The sequence below is a fragment of the Lepidothrix coronata genome, unplaced genomic scaffold, assembly GCF_001604755.1.
Source record: "Lepidothrix coronata isolate B3197 unplaced genomic scaffold, Lepidothrix_coronata-1.0 Scaffold315, whole genome shotgun sequence".
Lineage (NCBI taxonomy): Eukaryota > Metazoa > Chordata > Aves > Passeriformes > Pipridae > Lepidothrix > Lepidothrix coronata.
The window spans coordinates 447,379-475,255 of record NW_016690495.1 but is presented as its reverse complement, the minus strand read 5'-3'; the positions used below and the strand labels follow the sequence as shown (position 1 = coordinate 475,255).

Genomic DNA, 27,877 nt, shown 5'->3' with positions numbered 1-27,877 from the left:
CGGCCATGTCAGAGTTTCATTTCCTCGTGTAAACCCTGAGTAGAAGTCGAATGATTGGTTGGTTTGGTGTGTGGTTCATACCAGGATAATTTCCCCCCCCCCCTTTGGTTTTTCTCTTTCACTCTGTGCCAGAAAGGAGATGAAAATATCCTGTATGACACTAAGAGTAAATCCACCCACAGGGATCCATTCCTACCCTTCCAGTCTGTGATTTTAGGACAAAAACTGTCGTGTCTTCCTCTTTCTGAGTGTGTGTGATGTGGAAAAAGCACAAGGGGAAGTAAAGCTACTTGTCAGAGTAATTAGCTGCTGACATCCATGATGTATTTTTAATGGTGCAGCCGAAGAAACACAAACTGTCCCGGAAAGAGCTGCAGGATGTGCTGTTCCTAAAGAGAAAAATCAGCGGTTTAAGCTGATTTCTAATGATAATTGTCTTGCTTTGGAAAAATTTAGAGTGCCATCGAAAATGAGGAAGTACATTTGACTAGTTAACTGTAGAGAATGCTGTGGATTTAATTTTGGGTTCCTAATTTAACCTCCTGTGTGTAGTTTGTTGGCGGAAGCAGCACTTTGAAGATATAGAGATGAGTCAGTGTTGAAGTCAAACCCCCAGCTGACACACAACCTGCTCTCTTGCTGTGGATCAGGCTGATTTGACCAAGTATTGGAATTTTCAGAGGGATAAGTCTTCAATCAACCTGAGGCTCAGTGTGAAAGTCACTTTGCAAATTGCCTCCTTAGACTCACGTGTCACTTAGACACTGTGAAGCCTTTCACCCTCAGCAGCTGAGCTCAGGCTAAAGCCTGTAGGCACCAAGAATCCCAAAGGAGCAGAAGCTCAAATCCTTCCCCTCCCTCAGGAATCCAGGGCAGGGACCTCCCAGCCCAGTGTGGGGGCTCCCAGGAGCTGAGAACATCTTTCCTTGTCTCACATCCCCTGGGGACTCCACCTCACCTGACAGACCCCTCCGCCCTCCCTGCTCCCCCCGGGGCAGCTCCTGAGAGCTGTACCCAGGTCCTGCCCAGCCTCAGTGTCTCAGCAGGATCTCCCTTCCCAGCAGCCCTAAACAGGAAGCAATTGTCTTTCTAACATTTTATTTTTTTTTTTGCTAGCACTTTTGTCTCAAGGAGACTAAAAATAGATTTCCTCTACTTTGTGTGTATCTTGGAGCCTGAGTCCGTCGGAGGGAGCAGCCACCCCTTCTAAAGGAAAGATCCAAATGTAAGCAGGAAAAACTGCCCAGCTGATCACACCTTCCCTTTTTCCACTGATCTGCCTCCCCAAAATAAACTGATGGCAGACTGAACTCACAGGCACCTCTAGTTTTTTTAGCATCCTCCCCAGCTCTGTGCTGTTACTCTCCCCGTATTCCTTTCCTGAAGCCTTTCCCAACCTCTGGCGATTTTGGCTGCTCCACTGGTCTGAAGCCCTGCTCCAGACAGCTGGTTTTCAGGCAGAGCTGCCTGGTTTTTGGGCAATGGGCCCTGTGAGTTTGTGCCCAGCTCAGTGTGGGGCAGCAAAGGCACCCAACAGCCCCTTCCTGAAAGGTTCCAGCTCTCGAGTACCTGGAGCCAAGTCCTGGCACCAGCAACAGCTTCGCCTTCATTTCACTTCATTTCACTTTCACCTTTGTTTCTGAGTCATGTAAAAAACATCTGAGCTCTGTTTTACAGCGAGGGCACACCAGTATCAGTCAGCACTTAAAGCCTCCTATTTCCTCCAGTGTTGCTTTCAGAGCTCCCCAAACACTCACCTTTCCCACTGGCCCAACTCCTTTAAGGCTTTCTCCTGACAGTATTTATGTGGTGTCACAATTCCCCAGCTCTTCAGTTTCCCTTGCTGTCCTGCCCTCCTGATGCTCCTTTACACAACATTGCCAGAGCATTTCTTTCCTCTGTTCCAGCCACGACCAGAGGAATTTCAGTTGCAGCTTCTCTAATTTCTCTCACAAATACTTTCCACTTCCCTGCAGCAGATTTCCCAGACGTTAGAGAATTCCCAGGTCCCTTTGGGGTTTTGTTCTCTCCACGCCAGTTTTCCATAAGTTGACAGTATTGATGTTACTTCTGGCAGCTGATACTCCCAAATCTCCCCCAAACACTTTGATCACTGAATCCTACGTGTGCTTCCATGTGAGCCTTTTTTTTTTTCCCATGACTGGAGCCAGCCCTGCCACAAAACTCCTGTAAAATGGCTCTCCAGGGAGGGGTTTGGGTGAAATTCCAACAGACACGTGGCTCGTGGCCGGGTCTCCTGCCCACAGATGGATTTGTCTCCCATGACAGAGCTGCTGCTGAGTGAAGCTGCTCAGTCCAACCCCTCAGGGCTGGGTTTGGGGTTCAAACAGCCTCTATTTTTGATGTATTCCAGGAGCACGAAACAACATTCTGCTGATGTGTGAGATGCCTTTGCTGCTGTACCATTATATGATTTGCTTTCGTAGATCATTTCTAAATCCCATCCCTGGCCACCTTTGTGCCCTGATGTGATGTCTCCTTTCTTCGGTCTGAGGAACAACATGTTTGCTTTTATTGCTATTTATTGCTGGTTTATTGCTGGCTTTATCAGCCAAGTTGCTGAGAAGGTTAGTTTGTGGAAATTCCTTTGCATCTTACAACCATATTCCCACCCTTCTGCATCATTCCTTTTGCATCAGTCCTGCAGAGCTGTGTCTGTAAATTAATTGTTTAATGACTGGAGGAAAGACAATAAATTGATAAAACCAGGACACTGTTGATTTTGTCAGTCCAGGATCCAGGTGAACACTCCAGGCAGGTCTATCAAGAAACTTTTCAGAAAGGAGGTTTTGTTGCAAGAAAATACAAATAATTGAATTTCCTGGAAGAGTCTGATACAAATTTTGGGTGAAATCAAAGCTTGCCAACCCCCTATTAACACTATATTACATAACTAGTGCAGATTATTATGCTTGAGGGAGAGAGAATTCCCCAAAGAGCATCAGCAGTCAGAAAAAAAAAACCCAAACCCAACTCATTGCTATTGTGGAAAAAAAGGGAGAAAACTTTGGCAAAATGCTAAAGGAAAATTTGGGCAGTGGAGGATCACAGAAATGATTGTGCTGGCTCAGAGCAGAGTCCAGTGAGCAGCCTCTGCCAGAGCCAACAGGAGATGCTCAGATAAAAGCACAGAAGGCAGCAAGCACTCTGTGATATTTTCCCAGTCTACTTTCCCAGCTCCCAGCAATTAGCATCTCAAGGACTTCCTGAGCTGCCAGGGCTGTCCTTGGATTTGATATCCCCCCATGGATTTGTTTCACATGCTCTCGTTGCAGTTGTTCCTCCAGCCCGTGCGGAGTCGCGGCATCCGCTGCGATCCCTCGGCAGGAGCTGCGGGGCACGGAGCATCCTCCCCCTCAGGGCAGCAGTGACCACTCTGGGGACCCCGGAGGAGACTCCAAAAGGGACCAAACCCGGGACTGCTGGAGCCAAAAGTGTAAAACTCAATAGTTTGGGCAAAACGTGGCTCAAAGGTGGTTTAGACCCGTGTCCCCTGCAGGTTCAGCCTCACGGCAGGCTGGTTGCTGTTATCTGCTCTCAGAAGATGAGCACGAACCACCAGTTCTGAAAGTATCTGAGTGTGTTCAGAGTCATGTCCCAGTTGGGAAGCTTGCTTGACTTTTTGTGGGTTTTGGGGTCAGTGGGCAAATTTTGGTTTCACTGAAGTCAGTGGGGTTTTCTCCAGTGATTTCAGCCTGGCTCCATCAGTGCTGACAACTGGCTGGGAGTGGAAAGGAAAAAAGTTGGGTAAAGTTGTTTTTGGGGCATGAATGCAGACAGGACTGAGATGTTTTATAAATTCTTCTTGGTTTGGCGAAAAACAAAAGTCAGGAAAAGTAAGTAAATTCCTCCAAGATGTATTAGACCTTTTGTTACAGATGTTTGCTGAATGTAAAAGTCTCCCCTCCCGTTTTTTTTCTGCTTGAAATGTGTTTTCCAATAGCCATTCCACCAGTGTATATGTATTTTTATATATGTATATGTATGTGTATATGTGTTTTTTGGGGGAGCATTATAGATTCTCTACAAAATGTGAGTCAAACCATATCTTGCTCTGCTCCTTTTCCTAGTTGCCCAGTTGTTTAAAAACGGGGTTTTGCCCTCCTTGTTCCATTCCCAGCCCCACATAAGCTATGGGATCACTGGTGGCAGGGCAGATTTCTACCCCTTCCCTTTGCATTTCCAAGCCTCTGTTGCTGATGGTCTTGATCACCAGGATAGGAAACAGGAAGCAAGTCCCTAAAATTGTGATGACAGAGCAAAATCTTGAGGTTAAACATGAAGACATAGAGAGGAAATCTTGTCTTTGTAGTTTGAAAATGCTTGTTTTAGGAGTGGTTTCATTCACCTGGCCCAGGACAGGGGACGAGCAGAGCCCCTGATGTGCTGGTGCAGGTGATGCTCAGACACAGTTAAATGAGGCTTAGGTCCTTTTCAGTCCATCACTGCCATGTCAGATTAGCATCTGAGCCCCTTAAGTGTTATAAACCCCACTTTCTCTCCTCAGTTCTCATGAGTTTATTCCAGAATTTCAAGCTGGAGCGTTGTGTTTGGAGCAATCCCACGGAACAGATTCAAAGCGAGAAATCCACGTTTCGCCCGGTGTTTACACAACCCGTCGGTCTTCTGAGTATTTCCAGCACAGCCTGTGGCCAACTTTGTTTGTACACAAAACACTGTCATTGTGGTGCCTGCTTTTCTTTAGGCTGTGATGGCCGAGCTCACCCCGAGTGTGAGCAGGGGCAGCTTTGGAGCCCGCGGTGGGAAACACCGGCAGATCCTCCAGCCCGGGTTGGGTCAGGTGGTGATGCCTCTCCAGCAAAACCTCCAGGGCTCTGTGTGAACATCCTCACTTTCTCACCTCCTTTTCTCTCCCTGGACAGTCGCCATCCAACATCTCTGGCTGATGGAAGGTGCCTCCAGCACTTTACTCGTGGTGGTCCCTGCAGCAGCAGGGTCCCTGGCACCAGAGCTGGCACAGCACGTGCCCAGCAAGTGCTTTTCCAAAGCCCTGCTCTCTTTGGATGATGTACATTTCCAAGAGAAGTGTCCATGGAGCACAGGAGTGATGTGCACTTCTCTCTGGGATCCCTCCACTGTTTCCAATCCATGGCTCTCAGCCAAAACAGGCTTCATGACCTGCAGGCTATTCTTTCCCCTGCTTTCAGTTTCAGATATTTCTCCCATGCTTAAAAAGCTGCTTTTGGCACCTTTTCCAGAACTGAAACTGCAGTGGTTTTGCTTGCCCACATTCATGGAGGAGCTCAGGAGCAGAATGTCACCCCCACACCTCCCCTACTGTGCATCATCCCGCTCTACTTTCGGAGAAAACGTTGGCTATTTTATCCAGAGACAGCAGCAACTGAGATTTCAGACCTACAAACTCAAATCAGAAGAGGGTCTCTAACAGCAGAGTGGATCACAGCCCTGGGGGATAAGACCCTTCTCACTGTGTTTGTGCAGCCCTGAGCATGGGGGCTCCTTCTGCACAGAGGAAAACCAGCCCAAAATAGCCTCATTAGCCAGGAAAGTACCGATGGTGGCCGATGTTTCAGTCCTCTGGGGTTTGCAGCCACAGGTGGCACTGACAGGCAGCAGCGTCCCAGGGTGCAGGGGGTGGAAGCAGCATTTTTTGGAGGGGAGGGCAGATTGCATCCTTTGGAATGTCGTTTCAGCCGCTGGCCTCCCCCCCCGACCCCTACGGAGCGCTCTGAACTCCCACTTGCTGGCTAATGACGGGACCCCTTGCGTGTGTGTGAGGAGCCAGAGCCAGCGCTGCAGGGAACACGCCTCTGCCTGCCAGGAGGAGGGAGCCAAGCACGCTCCTCTCCCTCTTTTCTCCCAAGATTTACAGTCTCGGTGGCTGGATGCCGACTTCCCTCGTCTGTGCAACAACGCGGGATTAGCTTGGAGCTGGTGTGTGAGGAGGGGAAGAGGTGAAGGGGAGGTTGGTGTGAGTGCTCAGGACTCCCAGGAGCGTGCAGGTCCCTGGGGGGTGGGGGCTGGACTGTGTGTGAGCTTTATATCAACAGATTAGCTGGGGGTGAGGAATGAGTGAGGGCTGCTGTGCAGCCACTCCTTCTTCCCCGAGCACCTAAGTCTAGAATCACAGCATAGTTTGGGTTGGAAAGACCTTAAAGATCATCCAGTCCCACCTCCTGCCGTGGGCAGGGACACCTTCCACTAGCCCAGGTTGCTCCAAGCCCCATCCAGCCTGGCCTTGGACACTTTCAGGGATGGGGCAGCCACAGCTTCTCTGAGCAACCTGTGCCAGGGCCTCCCCACCCTCACAGGGGAGAATTTCTTCTCAATATCCCATCTAACCCTGCCCTTTGTCAGTGGGAAGCCATTCCCCCTTGTCCTGTCACTCCATGCCCTTTCCAGCCCCTTTAGGCACTGGAAGTGGCTTTGAGGTCTCCCCAGAACCTTTCTTCTCCAGGCTGAACAGCCCTAGCTCTCCCAGTGTCCTCCAGCATTTTGAAAAATCTCACCCTCCATTTAGTGAAAAGTTGCTCGGTTCCACCTCATTTGGCTTTCAAGTGCTAAAAAAAAAAAAAAATCGAGTCCAAGAGCTACAATCCCTCCAGCACAGCCCATTCCCCAAATCCTGTCCCACGGAATCTGTTCGGGGCTGCACAAACGGGGGCGAGGGGACCCCCGATGTGGTCAGCTCGGACAGCTTGTCCTGTCCCTGCAGCCGCGGGCACCGGCCGGTCCTGCCCGGGCACCCCGGGGACACCCACTCACGGGGCCACCACCTCTCCCCCTCCTTCTTCCCTCCTCCAGGGCTGCCGGGGGTTCCATCGTGGGGGAGAGAGGGTGGTCTTCGTTCCCCCCGTCAAATCTCCTCGCTGGCCGGCGGGAGCGGCCGCGCTGTGCCCGGGGCAGGGAGCGGCTCGGGGCCGGGATGCGGAGCCCGGAGAAAGGGATGCGGAGCCCAGGGGAAGGGATGCGGAGCCCAGGGGAAGGGATGCGGAGCCCAGGGGAAGGGATGCGGAGCCCGGAGAAGGCAGCGGGGCGCTGAGCGGCTCCCGGGGGGAGCGGCGGGGCCGGGGCCGGGGCGCTGCCGCGTTTATAGGCGGGCGGCGGGCGGAGGGCTGAGCCCTCCCCGTCCCACAGACGCAAGCGGGGCGGTGGCCCCGGTTAAAGGGGAAACTTGACAGCGCCGCCGCCCGCTCCGCTCCGCGCCCCGCTCCGCGCCCGCCGCCCAGCCCCGCTCGGCTCCGCAGCGACGTGAGTACGGAGCGGGCCCCGCGATGGGCGGGGGGCGACCGGGGAGGGGACGGGAACGGCCACACCGAGCGGGAGAGGGGCTGCGGAGACCCTGGGAGAGAGACTGCGGGAGCCCCCCTTCCCCGTCCAGGGATCCTCTAGGGAGAAGGGTCGGGGCAGCCCCCTCCGCTCCTCACTGAGGGTCCCGAAGGGAGGTGGGCTGGGGTGAGCTCCCTCCTTCAGCCCGGGAGGGGGTCCAGGAGAGCCGCTGTTGGCGGTGCCAAGGGTACATAGCTGAGGAAAGTCTCCCCCACCCCTGGAAAGGGTCCAGGAGAGCCTCTGTTGGCGGTGCCGAAGGGAGATTGGCCGAGGGCACCCCCGGAGAGACGGGCCGAGGTAGCTCACTGGGGTGAAATGGGCCGAAGTAGACGCCCTCTTCCCCCCCACCCCCACGGGGGTCGTCCGAGAAAGCCTCCTCTGGGGAGGGGGCCGACAGCATCACCCCCGGTGGTCCCATGGGTGGGTGGGCAAGGTACCACCCCCCTTCCCGCGGAGTGGGGCCGGGGCAGCCCCTCGGGTGAGATGCGCCGACATCGAGCCTTCCCGCCGCGGGCGGGGGGGCCGAGGAGCACATTCCCCTTGCGGAGAGGGATCGGAGCCCCCCTCGGGGGAGAGGGGCTGGGGGGGCCTTCTCAGGGAACCGTCCCCTTGGGGATCCTGGAGAGGGGGGCTGGGGGAGCCCCCTCGGTGAGGTGATTGGGGATCCTCGGTGAGGTGACTTGGGGGATCCGGCTCGGGGCGAGGCCTCGGAGGACCCCCGGGGTATCGGGAGCGGGTCCAGGCAGAGGGCTCGGACCCCCGTCCGTCGGCGGGGCCGAGGGAGGGGGCCCGGGCGGCGGGCGCTGCCCCAGCAGGATGCCCCGGAGCCGGCGGGGCGGAGCGGAGCGTCTTCTGCTGCCCCCGGCCGGCCGGCCCGGACAGACGGACAGACACACACACGGAGACACGCACACGCACTCAGCAGCATCCCTGTCCCCCTCCAGTTCTGCCCTCCACCGCCGCCAAGATGCTGCTGTTGCTGCTGGGGATCATCGTGCTCCACGTCACCGTGCTGGTGCTGCTCTTCGTCTCCACCATCGTCAGTGTAAGTACGGATTTTCCCCTGGCACCGGCGTGCCAGAGAGCCAGGGGCATGGCATGGCAAGAGCAGGAGGTGGTATTTTTATTTATGGCCTATTTTACAGCCTGGCTTTTAGCCGCTTTTTGGTGCTTGCTGGTCTCACTAACAGTGGGATTTGGGGATTTCGGAGTTTGTGCTGTCAGGTGTAACTGGTGGGGGGGTTTGTGTGTGGTGCTCAGGGCATCCACGTTAGTACAGAGCAGTGTTGAAGCCCATCTCCTCATCATCCCTGCGTTGGTCCATATCAGGGAGCAGTCTCAGAGCACCCAAAATCCCCTCGATGCTGCTTTCACTCCCCTTTCATGAGGGAGCCCCACCTGCTAATGGGCTCCAGCCCACAGGACCAGTACAGCCAGTTTGAGCGAAGCCCCTTGGCACGGGGCTGATTTGGGCACTGGCTCCTCGGCACCGGCAGTTCTGCTCCCCAGCTCTGCTCCTCTGGGGCTGTGAATTAGGCACAGACTGTTTCCTAACCCAGATGGGCTCCTGCTGGTGATTTCCAAGGCTTAAACTTTGCGAGGAGCGGGAAGACTGAGGGCTGGATGCGGCACAGAGCCTTCCCAGCACTGTCCTCGGGCTGGAGCCCAGTGAACACGTCAGCTGCTCGGGAAAAAGTTTGACTTGGTTTTAAGGCAGCCGTTCTGTGGAGCTGGTGACTCGCAAGGTTGCTTCACCAGGGGCTTCTTCGCGTATTTCTCTCTCTCTCTCTCTTTTTTTTTTTTTTTTTTTTTTTTTTTTTTTTTGTGGTAATAGCAGTGGAAGACGTTACAAAAATCTTCCGAGTCGTTAGGAATCACGTGGAAGCATTCAAATATCCCGGTCGGGAGGAGGGAAATGCGCATCCCCTCGGGACTCGCTCCGTGTTTAAAGAGCATAAAGAGCTTCTGTTTTTCTGCCGTTGAGGCGAAAGCAGTTAAAAGCAAATATCAGTATTTACTTTCCAAACCTCTCTCTAAAGGAAAGCGTGTGCCTGGGAGCTCCCGGCCGGGCAGACACGTGCCGGGGTGTGCTGGGGCTGCTCGGGGCCGAAGCTTTGAGGGGGGGACAGGGCGTCCTGCTGCCCCCAGGGCCCTGCTCACCGGGCTGTGTCTCTCTCGCAGCAATGGCTGGTGAACGGCGAGCACACGGCAGACCTCTGGCAGAACTGCACCTCTGGAACCATCTTCCACTGCCTGGCATCATCCAACAATGGTGAGTGCTCCCTGTTGCTGCCCCTGGCTTTTATTCTCCTCCTGGGACTCATAGAATTAAAGGGGGGATTGCCTGTGAGGGTTATTTGCGATTCCTTCTTGGTTTTCCCTGCGTCCCTGAAGTTGTTCCCTCCCACCCCATCCCCTTGCCTCCTCTGCTCTGTCCCCCCACGGAGGGGAATGGCTCTGCTGTGGTCCTGGAGGGCCACAAAGTGGGGATTGCTCCCCCCACCCTTACGAGTCCTTGAAGCTGTGATGGGGCTTAGCAAGGAAACCAGACTCGATGCCCATCGCCCTGCCCTGTGCCCTCAGGCTCCTGGCAGGACCGTGGCAGGGTGTTGGCACACTCAGCCACAGTGCAGGTGACTTGCTCGAGCCCTTTTGAGGGCTCTCCTGTTACGAGCCCATTTTTCCAGTTGGATACACGAACACGAGGTGGTCCTTGGAGCAGGGCTTGCTCTGTTGCCCTGCTGGGAGCAGAGGGGCTGTTTTGGGCACTCCTCCCTCTTGCTCCGGTGTGAGGGGGTTTTAAAGATGCACACGGTGCTCCAAGGACAGCCTGTTTCCAGAGGATACCCCATCCCTACCCAGGAAGCTGCCCTGTGCTTTCCTGCTGTGATGGGCTGAGTTTTTGGGCACAACCCTTGCCCTGTGGTTTGCTGTGGGATGTGCTGAGCGCTCGAGTCCTTCTTCATCCCGCTGCTGAGAGGGTTCCCGTGGCACCCCCACATCTGGGGGGCTGAACAGCCACCTCTGGACCAAGCTGGGTGAAGGCTGATGTCACACTGGGTGACATCACCTAGCAAGCTGTTTGCTGAGGTCAGCAGGGGAGGAGACACCATGACACAGAGTTTCCAGGGCGATTTATGGTACCAGTAGCACGAAATCCGTGCTGAGGGGGTCAGGGAAGCCCGTGCCTCAGTTTGCCCAGAAGACAGAGCTAATGCCAGTGCTGCTGTGGCCAGCACTTGTTTTGTTAGCCTGGTTTTTTGCTTTCCTGTGGAAACAGATTGTCCCAGTGCAACCTCCAGTGCAAGCAGCTGTGAATCCCAGCGCTGCCACTGGGAGCACAGGCACTTCATGCCGGAAAACAGACCCGATGTAGGAGCAAAGTGATGCCCTGTGGCCTTAGCGAGGAGGGAACAGTCACACTGAGAGCTCTAAATGCTTCCAGAGGGTCTTGGAGCGATGGAAGACTGTCAGAGGGGTTTTGGAGATTGGGGATTTTGCTCCCCCTAATGCTGCGAGCAAAACATTCGCGTTACCCCACGCGGGAAGGTGGGTGCTGATGTCTTCCCTTTGCCTTCCCCGGGCTGAAAGCCACAGTGTGTCCCTGCTCGGGCCCAGGCTCTGGTGTCGGTGGGAGTGGAGCTCCCACCGCTGGTCTCTGCTGACGCCTGGTGGTGTCCGGGACGGCCGGGAAGCGGCTGGATTGCATCCCAGGCGAGGAGCCTTCTGGAGCCGTGTCCTTCATCAGCAGTTGGCTGGTGCTGGCCATCTGCAGCGTAGGCAGCCTGTGCAGGGCCAGTCATGCGAGCTCCCGAACTGCTGAGCTTGTGCTTTGCAATGAAAGGCAGCGACTGCCCCCAGGAGTCCCGGAGCCGAGGGCTCTAAAGCCTCCCCAAATCTTTTTGCTTTTCAAGCCTGCGTGGCTTTTTCTGGATGTTTACAGGATGTTTGTGTGTTGGAGCTGTCAGTGTGGAGAGGGGCTTGTCCAAAATGCAGTTGGCTGGTTTCCTCCACGCCTGACTGTCCTGCTGCGTGTTTGGAGTCTATGCTGAGTTGGACTGGATGATCCTGATGGGTCCCTCCCAGCCCAGCATGTTCTATGATTCTATGACTGAGCCACTTAAATTTGGGCTTCCCTGTGAACCCTTTGCAGTGATGATTTTTTATCATTAAAGGGACTGTAGTCAAGATGACCCTGTTACAAACGCAGTCGAGCATCTGAGTTGGAGTGATAGACTTTACCTATGGAAGGTGTCCCTGCCCATGGCAGGTGGGTTGGAATGGGATGGTCTTTAAGGTCCCTTCCACCCCAAACCATGATTTTGTGATTGTGTGATTCTATGATAAGGTGCCCCAGTGAGCTGCTCATTGAGCAGAAGTGCATCATGCCCAAGGCTTCAACAGCCCTCTGACACCTCTTATTTATCCAAAGGTTCTGCTCTGGCATCACGAGAAGGGGGTTTTGCTTCAACAAAAGCTTGCGCCCCATCCACCCTGGGGCAGGAGTGTGGGAGCAATGCAGCTGAGGACCTTCACCTTGTGAGGCCCTGGAGGCAGGATCCCGAGCTCACTGCTGCTCTAGGAACACAAAAGGATTTTTCCTGGGCTTGCATAAGGCTTTTAAGATCTGTTTGTAGAAACAGACAAAAAATGCCACATATCCTTTCCAGCAGGTCCTGCTCCCTCCCTCCCTGCTGTCCATCCCTTGCTCCCACTGCTACCAGGGGAGCTGCTGTCCTATTTGGAGCAGTAGCAACACAGGGCAAGGATGCTGGGGCAGAGCCACCTCTGAGGCTCACACTTGTCTCCTGCCTTATCCTTATGCTCCTCATATGCTCTTTCCTAGGAATATGCTTACTTTCAAAAATTGGGATGATCCCCTGTCAAATACCACAAACCATCCTCGGTTCCATCCCTCTCAGGACATGGGCTGTGCTGCAGGGGGATGCAGACAGGCCTAAGAATTCCTTTCCCTGGTGCCAAGGCTTGTACTTAATGGTTAATCCTGGAGTGCCAAGGTCTGCTCAGGGCTAAGAGCAAGGAATCCTGGTTTGGGAATTTTGGCAGAACTTACTCTTTACACAGAGGCAGTTTTTCTTCTGGCCAGCGCAGTGGCTGCTGTGGTGGGGTTATTCCTTCCTCCCTTTTCAAAAGCAGTGGAACTCAGTAAGTGGAGTTTGGGAATTAAGTAGTGCTGGGTCACCTCTGCTCATCGTGGATGAGGGCTTTGGGGGTTGGTTGTGCTGTGATGTCCCTCTTGGTCTCAGCAGGGATGAGCCTTCTCTGTCCTGTCATGGATGGGGGCTTTGAGAGTTGGTTGTGCAGGTGGAATTTGGGGAATTAGGTAGTGCTTGGTCCCCTGTGTTCATCATGGATGGGGGCTTTGGGGGTTGGTTGTGCTGTGATGTCCCTCTTGGTCTCAGCAGAGATGAGCCTTCTCTGTCCTGTCATGGATGGGGGCTTTGGGGGTTGGTTGTGCTGTGATGTCCCTCTTGTTCTCAGCACGGATGAGCCTCCCCTGTCCTGTGGATGGCCAACAAGAAGCTGAGCTTGTAAAACCAAGTGCCAGCGGGATTTGCTTTTGTTTAAGACTGAGGCAGGTTTGGGACTGTGCCCCTAACCCACCATGGGGGTGGAACAGGCAGCAGAACAACCCAAGGGCTGAGTGCAGCACTGCCAGGCCACGGCTTCCTGGGACATCAGACCTTGGGTACAGGGTGGCCCTGGCCTCCCTGGAGGCTGAGCTCCCACCTCCCAAATTCCCCTTGGAAGGGCTCAAACCCTGTGTGAGGGCTGAGCCACCCCTGGGGAGGGAGCTGAGGGCAGGTGCCCACTTCTTCTCCCAGTACAACCGCCTGCTTGTTGCTTTGATTTTTGCATTTGCTCGGCAGATAATGCCTTTTTTTTTTTTTCCGAGAGGCCGAAAACTATGGAAAAAATGTTGCAATCTTTGCTTCGTTTGCGCTGTCAGACATTCCTGGAAAAGACTTATCTCAGGAATTCGGCTCTGAATCCCAGGATTGTGCGTCGGCAGGGCCCTGTGCCAGCCCCGGCTGCGCGGTCCCGCTGCCGGCACGGGGCACGCGCCCGGGCCTGGGCTGCTCGAGTGCTCTCAAGTAGATTCCACCCCAAGTGTCCAGACAGTTTGATAGTTTTTTTCCCTCCAAAAATGGCCTTTTCTTTCCACAACTGAATTATTTGTGCAGACAAGAAGACCTTTTTTTTTCTGCTCTTCTTCTGATTTTGGTGGGAGCGCTGCAAGTGGGGAAGCAACGGGGGCATCCGTGGAGATCCCTGCATCCTTCTGTAATGTCAGGAGACACTTTTCCTGTTGTCTTTGCACAGTTTTTCCTGTTGCTGCTCTGTGGCTTTCCCATGACTGGCTTGTTCACAGGCAAGCTGGTGTTTTTTGGCTTTTTTGAAGGGAGAAGAAAACCCAAACCCTTGGGAAATGCACGGGCTGCCAGTCCACAAGATTGCTGAGTGCTGAGGGCTGTGCGATGCACCCACTGATTTACTGATGTGATGGCCACGAGCTAAGCCCAGGTGGGTTGCCCAGAGCAAAGATCTGCCCTGGACCACCTGGGCCTCCCATGGATGGGGCAGCCACTGCCACGCACCAGGGATTGCCCTGCTCCTCTGCACACCGACTCTACCTCTTCCAGAGCCCCTTTCCCCTGGCAGATGGGTCCCTAAGCAGCACTGCTGGTGTTGTAAATGCATTTTCTTTGTGCTGGAGGAGGCAGGAAAGCTTTTCATCCCTGATACGAGGCAGAAACATCTGGACCCTGACCCATCTGCTGCTCCCAGGAGGAGTTGTGCTGCTGCTTCTCCGCTTTAAAATGCATAACTGAAACATCTGAACCTGCTGCTTTTGCTCTGTCAGCTCCCCCAGAGTGGTTTGCAGCCTTTATTCTTTCAAACTCTTTCTTCCAGCAGTGCTGGACTCACATGACATGGGAAAGGTGGGATGGAGAGATGGAGGTGCTGTTTAACTTGTAATCCTTTTTGTGATTGAAAATGGTGTAGCAAGGCTTCATTGAAGCCTTGTGCTGAGGAAAATTATTTCTCAATGTCTAATTCCATTATTGATAGCGAGTGTAAAGTATCTCAACACAAGGAGATGGGGGGGGAATTCCCCTCCAGCCCACTGGGAAGGCTGAGACTGCACCAACAGGAGAACGTGTCAGCGGTGAGGGGACACTTCCTAGCACAGGAGGGGAGAGTCCAGTCACCCCAGCAAGTTAGAGCTTCAAAAACTTATTGATATGAAGATTTAAACAATGATTTCAGCTTTTTCTTGAAAGCCAAAGTGACCATCTGCCCACATGATGTGCACCTGTGGCCACAGCACTGCTGCTGCTACTGCTGCCTTTTGCTTTGCTTCTGCTGGGCAGTTGCAAACTGGAACGAAATTACCAACCAGCAGGAAATTACCCTTGTTTAAAGGTGCTGGATGTGTTGGAGTGAAGGCCTACAGTGAATACTGGATAGCTTGTTTGTGTGAGAGTGCACAGCCTTTATACTTCAGGTCCTGGCCATCAGCTGGTCCCACCCAGTTATGGACCCCATGTAGAGATATCTTGATTTGGGGACAAATCTGGTCCCTCAGGCTCTTTGCAGTTGGCAGCAGAGTAGCAAAGAGGCAGCTTTTAGTGGGTCCAGGACACCCACTTTGTCATTAATGATGGGTGGCACCGGCCTAACACGGGCAGGGTTGAACCCTCTCTGCCTGCTGTGGGTGACAGTCACTTGTCCCTTAGTTGTTTGAAATAAACTGCAGGGCATTCACAAAATCCCAGAATGGTTTGGGTTGGTAAAGCTCATCCAGTGCCAGGCCCTGCCATGTGCAGGGACACCTTCCACCAGCCCAGGTTGCTCCAAGCCCCGTTCAACCTGACCTTGGACACTTTCAGGCATCCAGGGGCAGCCACAGCTTCTCTGGGCAACCTGTGCCAGGGCCTCACAGCCCTCTGAGTTAAGAATTTATTCCTAACATCTAAAACTCTCCTATTCCAGGAGAGTATTTTGTATTTCAGATCAGTTTCTCCCACAACTTTGTTGCCTTTGATAGGAAAGGGATTTCCTCTGCATAAACCCATTTTTTATTGTCGTTTGTTCTTACAAAGAGCATCTGATAAAGAGAGGTAGGGAACTGGTGCTGTGTTTTTCTGAGCTGCTCCAGAGCTCTTTGGCTCCCATTTTTCTGCGTAAGGGGAGGTCAGACAACCTTCCCTGCTGGATCTGTGCTCTGGCCATGGAAGAGGAGTGAAAGGGAGGAAAAAGGTAACCTGTGGGCTAACAATGAGTGTCAAACCAGAAGAACGAATGAGGGAGTCCCCTGCAGAGTGCAGTGCTGGAAAACCCTTAATCCAACAATTTTTTTGGGCCTTGATGAGACTCTTGGATGTCCCTGAGGCCACAGGCTGAGTGTCCCCCTACAATGTGCCTGTGGGTCAGGGCACCACCACTGCCCATCCCTGCTCCTGGTGCCTGGACTTGAAATCCCTGGGAGCTGGTACCTAAGCCCTTTGGAGGATCTGAGCCTGGAGTGATGGATCTGCCACCTCAGCTCACTCTCACACACCAGCCAAAGGGAGTCAGAGCCACCACGCCGAGGGTCTTGGAGAGGAGCTGGCTTGGGCTTTGTGGAGCTGTTGGAAGGCGCTTTTCATGGTGCCAGAGCTTTCTGCTGCCTCAGCTGCATCAGAGGTTGCCCCTGTGGGACGTGAGCTTTGATGGTGTGATGGGATGTCTGAGTGTGGCAGCTCCGGAGAGCTACGGACAGCTTGGCCTCATGGACTGCCTGGATGGAGCTCCAAGGAGAAGGCAAAGGGAGGAGAGCCAAGAGGAAAAGAGGAGGAGAGGAGAAAACAGAGGTTTGAGAGGTTCATCTCCTGAAGGGGCTACAGAGGAGACCCAGGAGGTCTCTTCAGGGGCAGGAATTACAGCACTGTGTTCATTCATTACCTCCTTGCAGCACTGGCATTTCCCACCTGCTCATCCCCGGCCCTCACAAACACCTTGGGAGCCCTTTTCTGGTGGGATTTCCAGGAATGCCTCAGTCCAGCACCCTGTGGTCTTTTGGGTGCAAAACCTGCTTTTCCTGGTTTGAACATCCAGCAGCACCAGCCGGGGTGGGTTTGACTGTGTGCCTGTGGGAAGTCTGGGGCCAAAGCAGGATAAAGTTGCAATGCCATGGAGCTGGATTTCCCTGGGAAATCCCAGGGAATCTGAGCAGAGCTCAGAGGCTCTGCTGGATGGACTGTGATGCTGTTCTCCCCAACAGGAGAGATGTTCCCTTGGAGCTCTGGGGTGTGGGAGGCAGCGGAGGGGTCTGGGCAGTGCAGGAACAGCACTGCAGGGGCTGAGCCTTTTTGGCTTTCTGAAGTGCTTCAGCGAGTTGCTGAGGGGCCTCAGTCTGAAGTACATCCCCAGAAGAATGAGGCAATTAAACTGATATTTCTGCATCTTCAGCTCAGCCTTTTCCAGCCATCTTAAGGGGTGTTTCAATATCAAACCCGCTGCTTTGATGCGACCTCTCCACTTTATAGGCCAAAGATGTGAGCTGGGTTCAGGTTCTTGGTCAGACCTTGAAACCTGGGAGTCTGCTCTGGCAATTCTGCTCAGAAAACATGGCTTTTCCTGGCAGACCAGGCTGGTAACTTTGTGCTGTTCCTGACCCTGCTGATATTTAGTTTGCTGCATTGAAGGGGCAGGTTTTACCATGCAGTTGTTGATCACGAATTTCCCCTCCCTCTAGCTTTGTATATATTATAATTGCTACAATTACCTCCTTCATAGATGTTTTCCTCCCCAGAAGTGGTTGCTTTTTAAGTGTAGAGTGCATACACAGTTTGCAAAGGGAAAATCTATCTGCAAAATATTCCCATCAGTGGCAGGTCCCAGCACTCAGGTGCTTTTAAAGCCCAGCACTAATTTAATGATGTTTTACAGTGATGGAATAAGGTGATTGCTCAAATAAGTGTCTTTGCAGTTTGCATTTTATTCTTTTTCCTTGGCTGGGTCCAAAGAGGGTGGGGAGTGTGTGAATTAAACCCTGGGGAGGCAATGCCTGTCCTTTAAGGCCGTGGGCATGTTTCTCCCTGTCAGTCCTGTCTGGGTATAAAACCTCCCTGCAAGCAGGGCTGGGGCTCTGCTGGAAGGGGTTGTGTTTGCTGCTGTATTTCTGTGGGATTCAGCTGCAATTTCTGCTCTAGGTTCCAGTTTCTCCTCTGGGTTTCTTTTTTTCCTGTTGGACTTCAGGGCAGTGAAATGTGTTCTTCAGCATCCCAGGGGTGAAGTCTCTTCCCTGCTGTTGTCAGCAGTGGTGTGGGCACATCAGGGCTTGCAGAACCTCGGGGAAAATTCGAATTTATTCTGTAAAAACTTCTTGCTTTGTTTCTGACTGCTCTGAAAGGGCTCTAAAGCCCCTCCCGATGGGTCCTCTCCGGAAGCAGCATGCAGGGTGTTATCTGTCCTTTCCACGCTGTTTCCTTTTCTTCCTCCTCCTGAAGAACAAAGATACAAACACAGAGCAGCAGAGATGCAGGAGAAAAATGGAACAACCGACTTGCTGGCCAGGGGAAACCACAAATAACGGGCTGGGAGTAAACAGTGCTGACAGCCCGTGGGGCAGCTCCCGGGGCCAGCCTCCCTCCGGGAAACTCTGTGTTTGGGAAGGGCTGCAGGCAGGACACAGCACTGACAGCAAAGGAGTTAAAAGGATGTGGGGCTGAGGAGGTAAAAATCGATCTGCACTTATAGGCTGATTTTAAACGAATTACAGGCAATTAGCTGTCCTAATACAGCTGAAGTCTGTGGTAAGCTGGGCTTGGAGTTAAAGGAGAAGAGCAGCCTGTGGATCTCTGAGTCCTGGGCTGGGGATGCTGCCCCTTGTTCTCACAAAGGAGGCCCATCAAAGTCAGCAAAGGGCTGGATGTGAGCGGGTTCAGAGCTCTGGTCTGTGGAATTGTCTCCTGGTTTCCCTGCTCACAGGCTCACTGCTCTCTGGCTGCAGAAACCCTCTGGCCCTGATGGGCTCCCCCCTCAGTGCCCACTTTTATATTCCTCTGGCACAGCCCTTTATCACAACGGGATTTTGCAAAGCCCCCATAAATCATTTGCATTCAGAACCAAAAAACAGGCACGGGGAGGCGGATGCAATTAAAGGGCAGCTCAGCTCAGCTCAGCTTTCCGTCTAGACAGACTTCTCCGAAAATAACCAGCAGCTGGAGCGTCCACCTCCGAGCAGAAAGGGCTCCTCTCCGGGCCGGATCCCGTGGCCTTTGAAATCACAAAAGACTTGGCTTTCTGGGTCCTGGATGAAACTGCAGGGCTTGACTTTGGCTCAGCCAGTGCATGGGGCTGGACGTGGCTTCGGGGCTTGGGAAAGGGTGAGAGGAAAGCTCAGCTTCCCAGAGCTGGGATGAGAGTCTTTCTGTGCAGTTCAGCAGCTGCACCACCTACCCACTTCCCTGATCCCTTCTGATATGATGGTTTTTGGTGGTGCTGGATCTGCCTCATCCCTGTTTCCCAGAGGTGGATCATGGCCAGAGCTGAAGGGGCAGGTGGGGGTGAGGCAAGGGGGTTTCCCTGCCTGGCTGCACGAGATAGATGAAATATATTGGATATTTGTGTGCACATCCCACCACACAGGGCTGTCCTGGAAGCAGTGGTAGCTGCCCCTTCCTAAGGAATGGCAGCAGCTGGTGCAGGGGGAACCCAGTGCCCTGGAGTGAGTGAAGTGCAGCAGCTTGTTGATGCTGCAGAGTAGTTTGGCACGGGAAGCGTGTCAAGGAGGGGAAGGAAAAGGCTGTCTGGGATGAGCAGGGGCCTCTCTGGGTGGTTCCAGGGACTGAGTTTGCTCCATTACACGAACGTCCTGAGGCAAGATGCAAAGGCAAGGGGCGGAATTGCTGGTCCAAAGTCAAACAGCAGACGTGACTGAGTGGCACAGGATGTTCCCCACAGGCATGGATTTGTTGGAGGGCTCAGGCACGGAGCATTATTGCCATCCCAGCTGAAGGCTGTGCCTCGCTCTCCAGTTCCAATTCCTCTCTCACCTCCCTGAGTGCAGCTTGCAGGGACTTGATGGGGAGGAGTGATCAGTTCTCTGGAGCAGACACTGCCCTGGACAGTCCCAGTGGCCTCATTTGCTGCTCCAGGTGTTAGAGGTGACAGCACAGCTTTGCTTGCAAGTTTTGCTACATTTCAGCTATTTGCTGCAGAAAGCTGGTTCTTGCAGTCAGGGGACTGAAGTTGGTGGGAGTAAAACTGGCAGGAACATGGGACTGAGCCTGAGGCTTCAGTGCTCCCTCATCCCACCTGAGGATCCAGCCCAAAGCACGATTCTTCCGCCTTGCACTGCGTGGTTTGTGCCTCAGTTTACCCGAACTGAGTCCTGCTGGTTTTCACAGTGAGTTAATTGATGTTGCATCCCCAGAGACCTCTCCAGGAAGGCTGCAAATACACATTTTGGTTTCAGACTTACTAAGGAAAGGGGAAGGCAGAGGTATTTGTGAGCGTGGTCCCATCCCAGTGCCCTCAGGAGCTGCCTCTTTCTGTCAGGCTGCAGCAGCTCATGGGATGGAGCCGCGTTTTGCTTGTTTATGTGTATTTTTTTTTGCGTGGGGAGTTACACACCCACTAAGCCTGGAAATAGCTGGGCAGTGAGTCATGCAGGGGCTGGTTTAACTGGTCTGCTCTGGGAGGCAGCTGCATTTGGCAGCTGGGGAAGGCTCTTCCAAAAGGTTTGACTCCACAAGGGCAGAGGGTGTTTTCACTCCCTGTGTATTTATTTGCCCTCGGAGCTTGGCCAGCACGGTGTCTCACAGCTTGCTGCACATGGCTTTGTGTTTGTAGCACAGCTGAACAACCAGGGCCTGGCATGGAGCTGGGGGAGAGGCTTTGTCTTCTGCAGGCTTTAGGTCAGGGCTGATCTCCCTGCTCCTCTTTAATGGGAAATGCTCCCCGAGGCAGTGCCCGGCCCTGCAATTCATTTTACCCCATGGCATCCTAAATCCTGGGGAGCATCCTGTCCGTGCTGAGTGCTGAGAACCTCACCAGCTGGTGCAGCACTGGATGTGGTCTCATCCAGTCTGTCACTGTTTGTCACTGTTAACAAACCCCGTGGGGTCCAGGGGTGGGATGGTGGCACAGGACCTGGTGCCAGGGCCACGGGCGCAGTGGTGGGCTGTGATGTGCAGTTCCCACACTGAGGTGTCCATCTGTCTGTCTGTCCCCAGAATGGCTGCAGTCTGTCCAAGCCATGATGATCCTCTCCGTCATCTTCAGCGTCCTGTCCCTGTTCCTGTTCTTCTGCCAGCTGTTCACGCTCACCAAGGGCGGCAGGTTCTACATCACCGGAGTCTTCCAGATCCTTGCTGGTGAGTGGGGGCTGAGGGATGGGGCTGTCACTGCTGGGGATGGGGCTGCCAGGCACAGAGAGTGGTGTGGGAATGAGCACAGTCCTGGGTGCAGGGGCAGGAGGGCCATGGACCTGGTCCCTGCACGGTCCAGTGAAGGGAAGAGGGGTGGAATAATTTGGGTGTGTTGAGGTCCCACATGGCCCGGGATGGGCTCCGTCTGTCAGGGCATATCCAGGCTCTTCTGCCCTTGCACCATGGAAGGTGCAAGAGGGTTGCTGCCCCAGCCAGGGAGGTTTTAGAGGAGCAAGGTGTCAGACCCACTGGGGGCAGAGCTGGGGGCAAGCAGGTCATGGGGGCTGCCAGACTGAGGGCTCTGCCTGCTCTCCTCAGGGCTCAGGGTGGGACATGGAGGGTCCTGGGTGGCTGTGCTGGCTCTGGGACACACCTGTGCCGGTCTGGGTGAGGCTTCCACAGCTGCTGGTGGGGTGGGGGAAGTCCTGACAATCCTGTTTTGGCAAAAGAGGACCCAGTGATTATTTATAAACTTGCCATGAGGGGGCCTGGTGCTTTCCACATCACCAAAGAGCTGCTGGAGCTGCAGGCTGAGCCAGCTGACTTGGAACTGTCAGCTACTATTTTTAACTCTTAAAGAACTTGGTGCTGGAAACGAGCCACAGTTCATGTCCTATGTTGCAGTTCCCAAATATAGATGCTGTAAAGCCTCTGACTGTTTATGTTTCCACATACGAAACCAGTGGAGAGGATTTTCAAGTGTTCAGGCTAGAAAAATTTAATTGTGCTTCAAGGTTCTGGCTGCATTATGACAGGGTGTCTGGGAAGGAGATTAATCATTTCCTAGAGCTTTAGATGTTAAATTAGAAGCCACCCTAGCCCACTAAGTCAGTGGTAAAACTCATCCACTGGGTATAGACAAAGTCTCTGAGTATCCTCTAAGTGCCTGGCCTTCACAAACCCTGAAGAAGTTTAGAACTAACCTTTATTGGCATGAAATCTATGATAAGTGCATCTGCTTGGCCATAATACAGGTGGTGAGTTCAGATCAGTTCAGCATCTCTGGAAAGGTGGATGTGTAGAAAACCCATTAGAGCCATGGAGACAAGGAAGGGAAATGGGCATTAATAATGCAATTACCTGCCTGAGAGCCTGTCTAATAGACCTGGGAGCAGAAGGCTTCTCTCTCCTGAGTGATTGCTGGTGAATCCTCATTGTCAGAGGAGGAGAAAATGGGGATTGCAGCCCTCCTGTCCATGCTGTGCTGGGTGTCCTAAAGGGATGCAGTGTCTTTCCTTGTTGAGCCTGAGGTGTGGGTCAAATCCATCCCCAGACAGTATGAAGGACAGAAGAAGTGTGACCTGATCCCCATGAAGCTTCCAGGGCTGGAGGAGGGGGCACAGGACAGCTGGGATCTTTGTGACCCTAAATTTCAGGGTTGTTGGTAGGAAACAGGGCACAGCTGTGCCAGCACTGCCAGGAGATCCCCCTGGAGGTACAGACAGCTTGGTCACAGGAGCCGAACCTGATGTGGTCTCCTTGCAGCTTGTTGTGGAAAGCCAGCGCTGTCTGAAGCCAAGGAAGGAAGTTCCTGAGGCCTTCAGGCTTTGCAGGTGTTCATCCGTGCCTTGCCAAGCCCTGGCACCACAGAGCCCTGCAGCAGATCTGCCAGGGATGGGGTCTTACCCACCCGAGTGCTTTGTTCTCAGCTGCAGCAGAGCTGGAGAGGACCTTCCTCCTTCTGGGAGGGGATGAGGAGGCTCTGCCTGAAGCCCTCCATCACCCTGCACCTCCTCCCAGGGTGCTGCAGCCTGGCAAGGCTGAAGGTCTCCAGCTTTGGAGCCTGGCAAACAGCAGTGCTGGACCTGAACCAGTGGGTGCCAGGGGCAGGACCACTGGGTGCTATTGGGTGGCAGAGCTTGGTAGTGGTGCCCTGAGAGCCAAGGAGGAGGGCAGGGGCTGGTTTCCACTGCAACTTAGCTCAGGGGCAGTGAGGAGTGGAGAGAAGGGCAAGAAGAGATGCACGAAGCCAGTGGGGTCTGTTGTGCAGTGGCCAGGCAGGATCATCACCAGCACCTTCTCCATGCTGCTTGGAATCATGAGGACTACTTGGATTTGCCCTGATGGGATTTGCAGCTGACAAAAAGGCAACAAAAGACCCTTGACAGCTCCCCTCCATCCTTGCTGGGTCAATCACATCCATGGGTAACTCCTCATAGCTGTGTCATTCCAGCCTGGGAGAGACGTTGGTTTGGACTTTTCGGGGTTTGACCCAACTTTTCCATTCTTCTCCAGCCTCATCGTCACTTCTATCCCTTCTCTCCCATCCCTCCCACCCTAGAGCTGTGGGGTGGAGAGGGTGGGCTCAACCTCGAGGGCTGTGCCTGCCACATATCCCACAGCTTTTTGCAAACCCCTGGGTCTAGAGAGCCGACCTGGAATTGGCACCAGTGCCCAGCCTGGTTCCTCTGCAGGGCTGAGGCAGCGCCAGCACACACAGACCTGTGGGAACAGATCCCAGGACATGTTTGCCCTCCTGACCTGTCAAAGCAAGACTAGAGCGTTCTTAAAATCACGCTCCAAAGTGGTGATGCATTACTGCTTTCATTGGTGCAGGCAGCTGGATCCAGCTGTCCCTCACTCCCCAGTACGTTCTCCGTGCCCAAACCAGTGCAGATGCTGTACAAGTGCAGTCCCAGCCATCGCCTCCATTCTGCCAAATTCCTCCTGGGGACAATTGCTGCTGTATTTTCGCTGTCTGGAGGTGACTGGGGTGGCCACACGCCCGTCCCTGTCCCACAGGCCGGGCAGACAATGGCTGTGCTCTCTGTGCATGGGCTGGGCAGTGGGAGTCGGCTCCGTGCTGGGAGAATGGAAACTGCTCCAGCAGCGCCTTAATGAAGCGTATTCCCACTTGTGCACTTTCCCAGAACAAAAGGAGCAGTGTCAAGTGGAATTGCAGCTCAAATATCACGGTGGTTAAATGTAGGTGGTCCTGAGGTCCGTGCAGGGGATTTGGAACTCGGCTCCAACAACAGCCCCACGACTGTATAATGGAACTGCTGGGATTGACTAAAAGGGCTTGTTTTCGGGCAGGAATAGAGGTGGCTTTGTGTGAGCCCAGCGCTCACGGGGGCTTTGCAACAAAGCTTCAACTCTGCCTGCCAGGGCTGGGCCTGGCTGGACACGGGGACCCACAGTGGCCCCTGGCTGGACAGGGTGGGTGCCAGCAGTGGGGAAGAGGGACGAGCCACGGGCACGGTGGGGCTTGCAGGGAGTGGGGTTTGCTGGGAACAGTGTTTGCAGGGAGTGGGGTTTGCAGGGAGTGGGGTTTTCAAGGAACAGGGTTTTCAGGGAATGAGGTTTTCAAGGAACAGGGTTTTCAGGGAATTGGGTTTTTAGGGAACCGGGTTTTCAAGGGAATGGCATTTTTAGGGAAATGGGGCTTTCAGGGAACAGGGTTTTCCGGGAGTAGGGTTTGAAGGTACTGGGGTTTTCAGGGACTGTTTACTGAGGTTTTCAAGGAACAGGGTTTTCAGGGAGGTTTTTCAAGGGAATGGGGTTTTCAGAGAGTGGGGATTTTAGGATGTGGGGTTTTCAGGGAGTGGGGTTTGCAGGGATTGGGGTTTGCTGGGAGCAGAGTTTGCAGGAAACAGTGTTTCAAAGGACTGCGATTTTCAGGAAATGGGGTTTTCAGGGAGTGGTATCTTCGGGGAATGAGGTCTGCTGGGAATGGGGTCTGCAGGGAATGGGGTCTGCAGGGAGTGAGGTGTTCAGGGAATGGGGTTTGCAGGGAGTGGGGTTTCCAGCTGAGCTCCTGGCACAGCCGTGAAGGATGGGGAAATCACAGGGCACAGACCCTGCTTGGCCAGAGCACCCTGAGGCCCAGCTCTTTGTGTTCTTTACTACCTGGACAGGTGATAAAGAAACTTTATTGCATAAAAAAACCCCAAGTTCATGTCTGATCTCTTGCAGCACCTCAGGAAGGTGGGTCAGGCTGCAGCCTGAGTTTTAAACAAGCCACCCAGAGCAGTGGGGCTGGTCTGGAGCAGCAGCTGGACCTGGGGTTGCCCAAGGAATGGGTGAGCCCAGGCAGTGCTCCAGCTTTGTCTGCTCCAGGGCTCTGGATTTGCTTGCTGAGCATGGCAGAGATACCCTCTCTCACCTGTAGAGCCAACAGCATCACCCCCCAAGTCAGGAGACAGGAGATACTCGGTTTTCCAGGAGACAGGATACAAGGGGGTAACAATAAACATCCTCCCATGCTGGTGTTGGGGCTCATCCTGTCTGGCTCATTCCAGTGGGGGATAGTCCATGCATGGCATAGTCATAAAACCTATATTGTATAAGTTTCCAGCTTAGCTTGTTAGTACCTTTGTACACTATTCCTAAAATGCTGTTTATCATTGTTAAGAACCTCAACAGAACGAGGTAAAGACTTTTTTTTACCTGTGAAAATGTACTGAGAAAGAGGCTTAACACCTGATAGGCAGTCAGAGCTACTCGGGAGCCTTGAAATTGTTCCAGAAGGTGTGACAGTGTGACAAAGGAGATGAGGAGGAGGATGAAGAGATGAGGAGAGGGGTCTTCTGGGACTTCCAGCTCAGATTTGGGAGGCATGGTGAGGGTGGTGGGAGGGATGGTTTTGGAAGTGGGTGTAGCAGTGTTATGTAATGCTTTGAATTGTTAATTAGGTAATACTTTGAATTGTTAATTAGGTAACCAAATAAAAGCAAGAGGTTTTTGTAACTCAGTTATGCACGCTTTGGAAGAAATTAGATTCTTGTGATAGAAGGGAATGTTGCTTTCTAAACCTCACAAATCGAGTCTTTGGGGGTTTCTTATGGTCTCAAGCTGTGCCAGGGGAGGTTTAGGCTGGATATCAGGACGAACTTTTTTCCAGAGAGAGTGATCAGCCATTGGAATGGGCTGCCCAGGGAGGGGGTGCAGTCACCGTCCCTGGAGGTGTTTAAGGATAAACTGGATGTGGCATCAGTGCCATGGGCTGGGAACCACGGCGGGGTTGGATCAAGGGTTGGACTGGATGATCTCGGGGGTCTTTCCCGAACCCGTTGATTCTGTGATCCTTGTAAGAAATTTCAGGCAGCACTGACCCCTTCCCTGTGTTGCTCCCGGCAGGGCTGTGCGTGATGAGCGGCGCTGCCATCTTCACAGTGAGGCACACGGACTGGCACCAAGCCTCGGAAAACACCACCTACGGCTTCGCCTACATCCTGGCGTGGTTGGCCTTCCCCCTGGCGCTGGCCAGCGGCATCATCTACGTCATCCTACGGAAGCGCGAGTGATGCCCGGCGCTGGTGGGGTGTGACAAGGGCACTCGTGACGTCCACGGAGGAGACGGAGGCGGGGGAAAATAGACGAGAAAACGGGAAAGAAAATTAACCAAAAACCAAAAAAAAAAACAAAAACCAACCAAACCATCACCCACCCCCCCCCCCCCCCCCAAAAAAAAAAAACAAAAAAAGAGAAGGAATAAACCTTCCCACCAAACCCGACCCCAACCGACCCCCCCCCCCCAAAAGGAAACACTCAAAGGGTTACTTGTTAATTGAAGATGTATATAGTATCTATGGTTTAAAAAACCTATTTATAACACTTTTTACATATATGTACATAGTCTTGTTTGCTTTTGTTGACCATGCGCTGTTTTAAAGCCTGAAGCAAGTGCCTAAGGAACTATAACTCCTAACAGTGTAACAAGAGCGCAGTGATTTTCTTCTCTCGTGCAAAATCCTCCCTGAGCTGAACTCTCCTCCCCTCTCCCAGCCCCTGTTGAACCGTCAGAACCCCCCGGCTCTGACTGGTCTCAGGCTGGTGTAAATCAGAGTTAGGCCTGTTTACTCAGCCAGAGGGCTGCTCCCTGCTCACATGCTGTGATCCTGGTAACCAAAGTGCACGTCCAGATCTGACGGGAGACGCTTCCAAAGGGTTGGAAGGATTTCGGAGCAAAGGCTTTGATTGCCCCAAGTGCCTAAATGACTTACGTGCCTAAGTCCCATTGCCTTGCCACCACACCCGCTGGGAATTTGGGCTTTAAATCACTTAGGCTGAGTTGCAATCCAGCCCGGGCCATCCTCCGCTGGGGCTGGGGTGTGTGCCAAGCCGTGCCAAGCCGTGCCAGGCTGAGCCACCAGGAACTGCTGCTCCCACCCGTGAAAACCTGCTCTGTCCTTGCCGTGGAGCGAAACTGCCCATGAGAAAGAATCCAACCCGGCATATCCCCGAGAGGAACCCCCAGATTGTATGAAATGGTGCTATCTATTTACCATTCCTTGCCCCGCTAAGCCAGTTAACCTTAGTCACTGGAAATTCAGTTAACGACCTTGAGGTAAAACAACCGAGCTAGAAACGAGGAATAATTCTGTGTAATATAATGGAGCTATAACTGCTTTTGTACTTAGATTTGCTCTTACTATTATTTTTAATAAAGCATTTATAACCGAGGTTCCTTTTTCCCCCTCCGTGGTCCAGAGGAACAGAAACAGCTCTGGCTGGAGCGGTCGCTCCCCGGAGCCAGAGCGAGATGTCTGTCCTCTGTCTGTGTCAGCAAAGTGTCTGGCCATGAATTGAACAGGCACCAGCACAGACCCCAGGCTGCCTCTGAGGACTCCAGACACTCTTGCTGTTGTTTTTTGTTTAATTTTGGGGTTTTTTGGGGTTCTACTTTTTTTTTTTTTTCCGCTTTGCTTTTTCTGATTTTATACCGACTGTGTGGACTAAGAAGCAATGAAATAAAAGTCAGAATAACTCAGGTGCTTCTGCTTTTTGGTGTCTTTGAGGGGTTAGAGGTGGGCTGTGCCCCACCAGCCTGCTTCCATGGCCATCCCATGGAATCATGGAATCACAGAATGGTTTGGGTTGGAGGGACCTTAAAGATCATCTCGTGGTGATGATCTCCATGGGCTGGGACACCTTCCACTAGACCAGGTTGCTCCAAGCCCTGTCCAACCTGGCCTTGGACACTTCTAGGGGTGGGGCAGCCACATCTGCTCTGGACAACCTGTGCCAGGGCTTCACCACCCTCAGAGTAAGGAATTTCTTCCCAATATCCAGTCTAAACCTACACCCTGTCAGTTTAAACCCATTCTCCCTTGTTCTATCAGTAGATACCCTTATCCAGAGTCCTTCTCCCGCTCTCTTGG

The 27,877-nt window shown here is 53.3% G+C and overlaps 1 protein-coding gene across 1 annotated transcript; it reads left to right on the top strand.

The window, feature by feature from the left end:
• The first annotated feature begins 7,212 nt into the window (after window positions 1-7,212).
• PMP22 (peripheral myelin protein 22) lies at window positions 7,213-27,486 on the top strand. The gene is made up of 5 exons (XM_017837888.1): window positions 7,213-7,254; window positions 8,277-8,377; window positions 9,514-9,604; window positions 20,580-20,720; window positions 25,854-27,486. The coding sequence occupies exons 2-5, from the start codon at window positions 8,300-8,302 to the stop codon at window positions 26,018-26,020; spliced, it is 477 nt and encodes a 158-aa protein (XP_017693377.1). The 5' UTR covers window positions 7,213-7,254; window positions 8,277-8,299; the 3' UTR covers window positions 26,021-27,486.
• Window positions 27,487-27,877: the final 391 nt, after the last annotated feature.

Coding starts and splice junctions, on each gene's coding strand:
- PMP22 (XM_017837888.1), top strand. CDS start 8,300: ATGCTGCTGTTGCTGCTGGGGATCATCGTGCTCCACGTCACCGTGCTG. Junction 8,378..9,513: donor TCGTCTCCACCATCGTCAGT/GTAAGTACGGAT, acceptor TCTCTCTCGCAG/CAATGGCTGGTGAACGGCGA. Junction 20,721..25,853: donor AGTCTTCCAGATCCTTGCTG/GTGAGTGGGGGC, acceptor TGCTCCCGGCAG/GGCTGTGCGTGATGAGCGGC.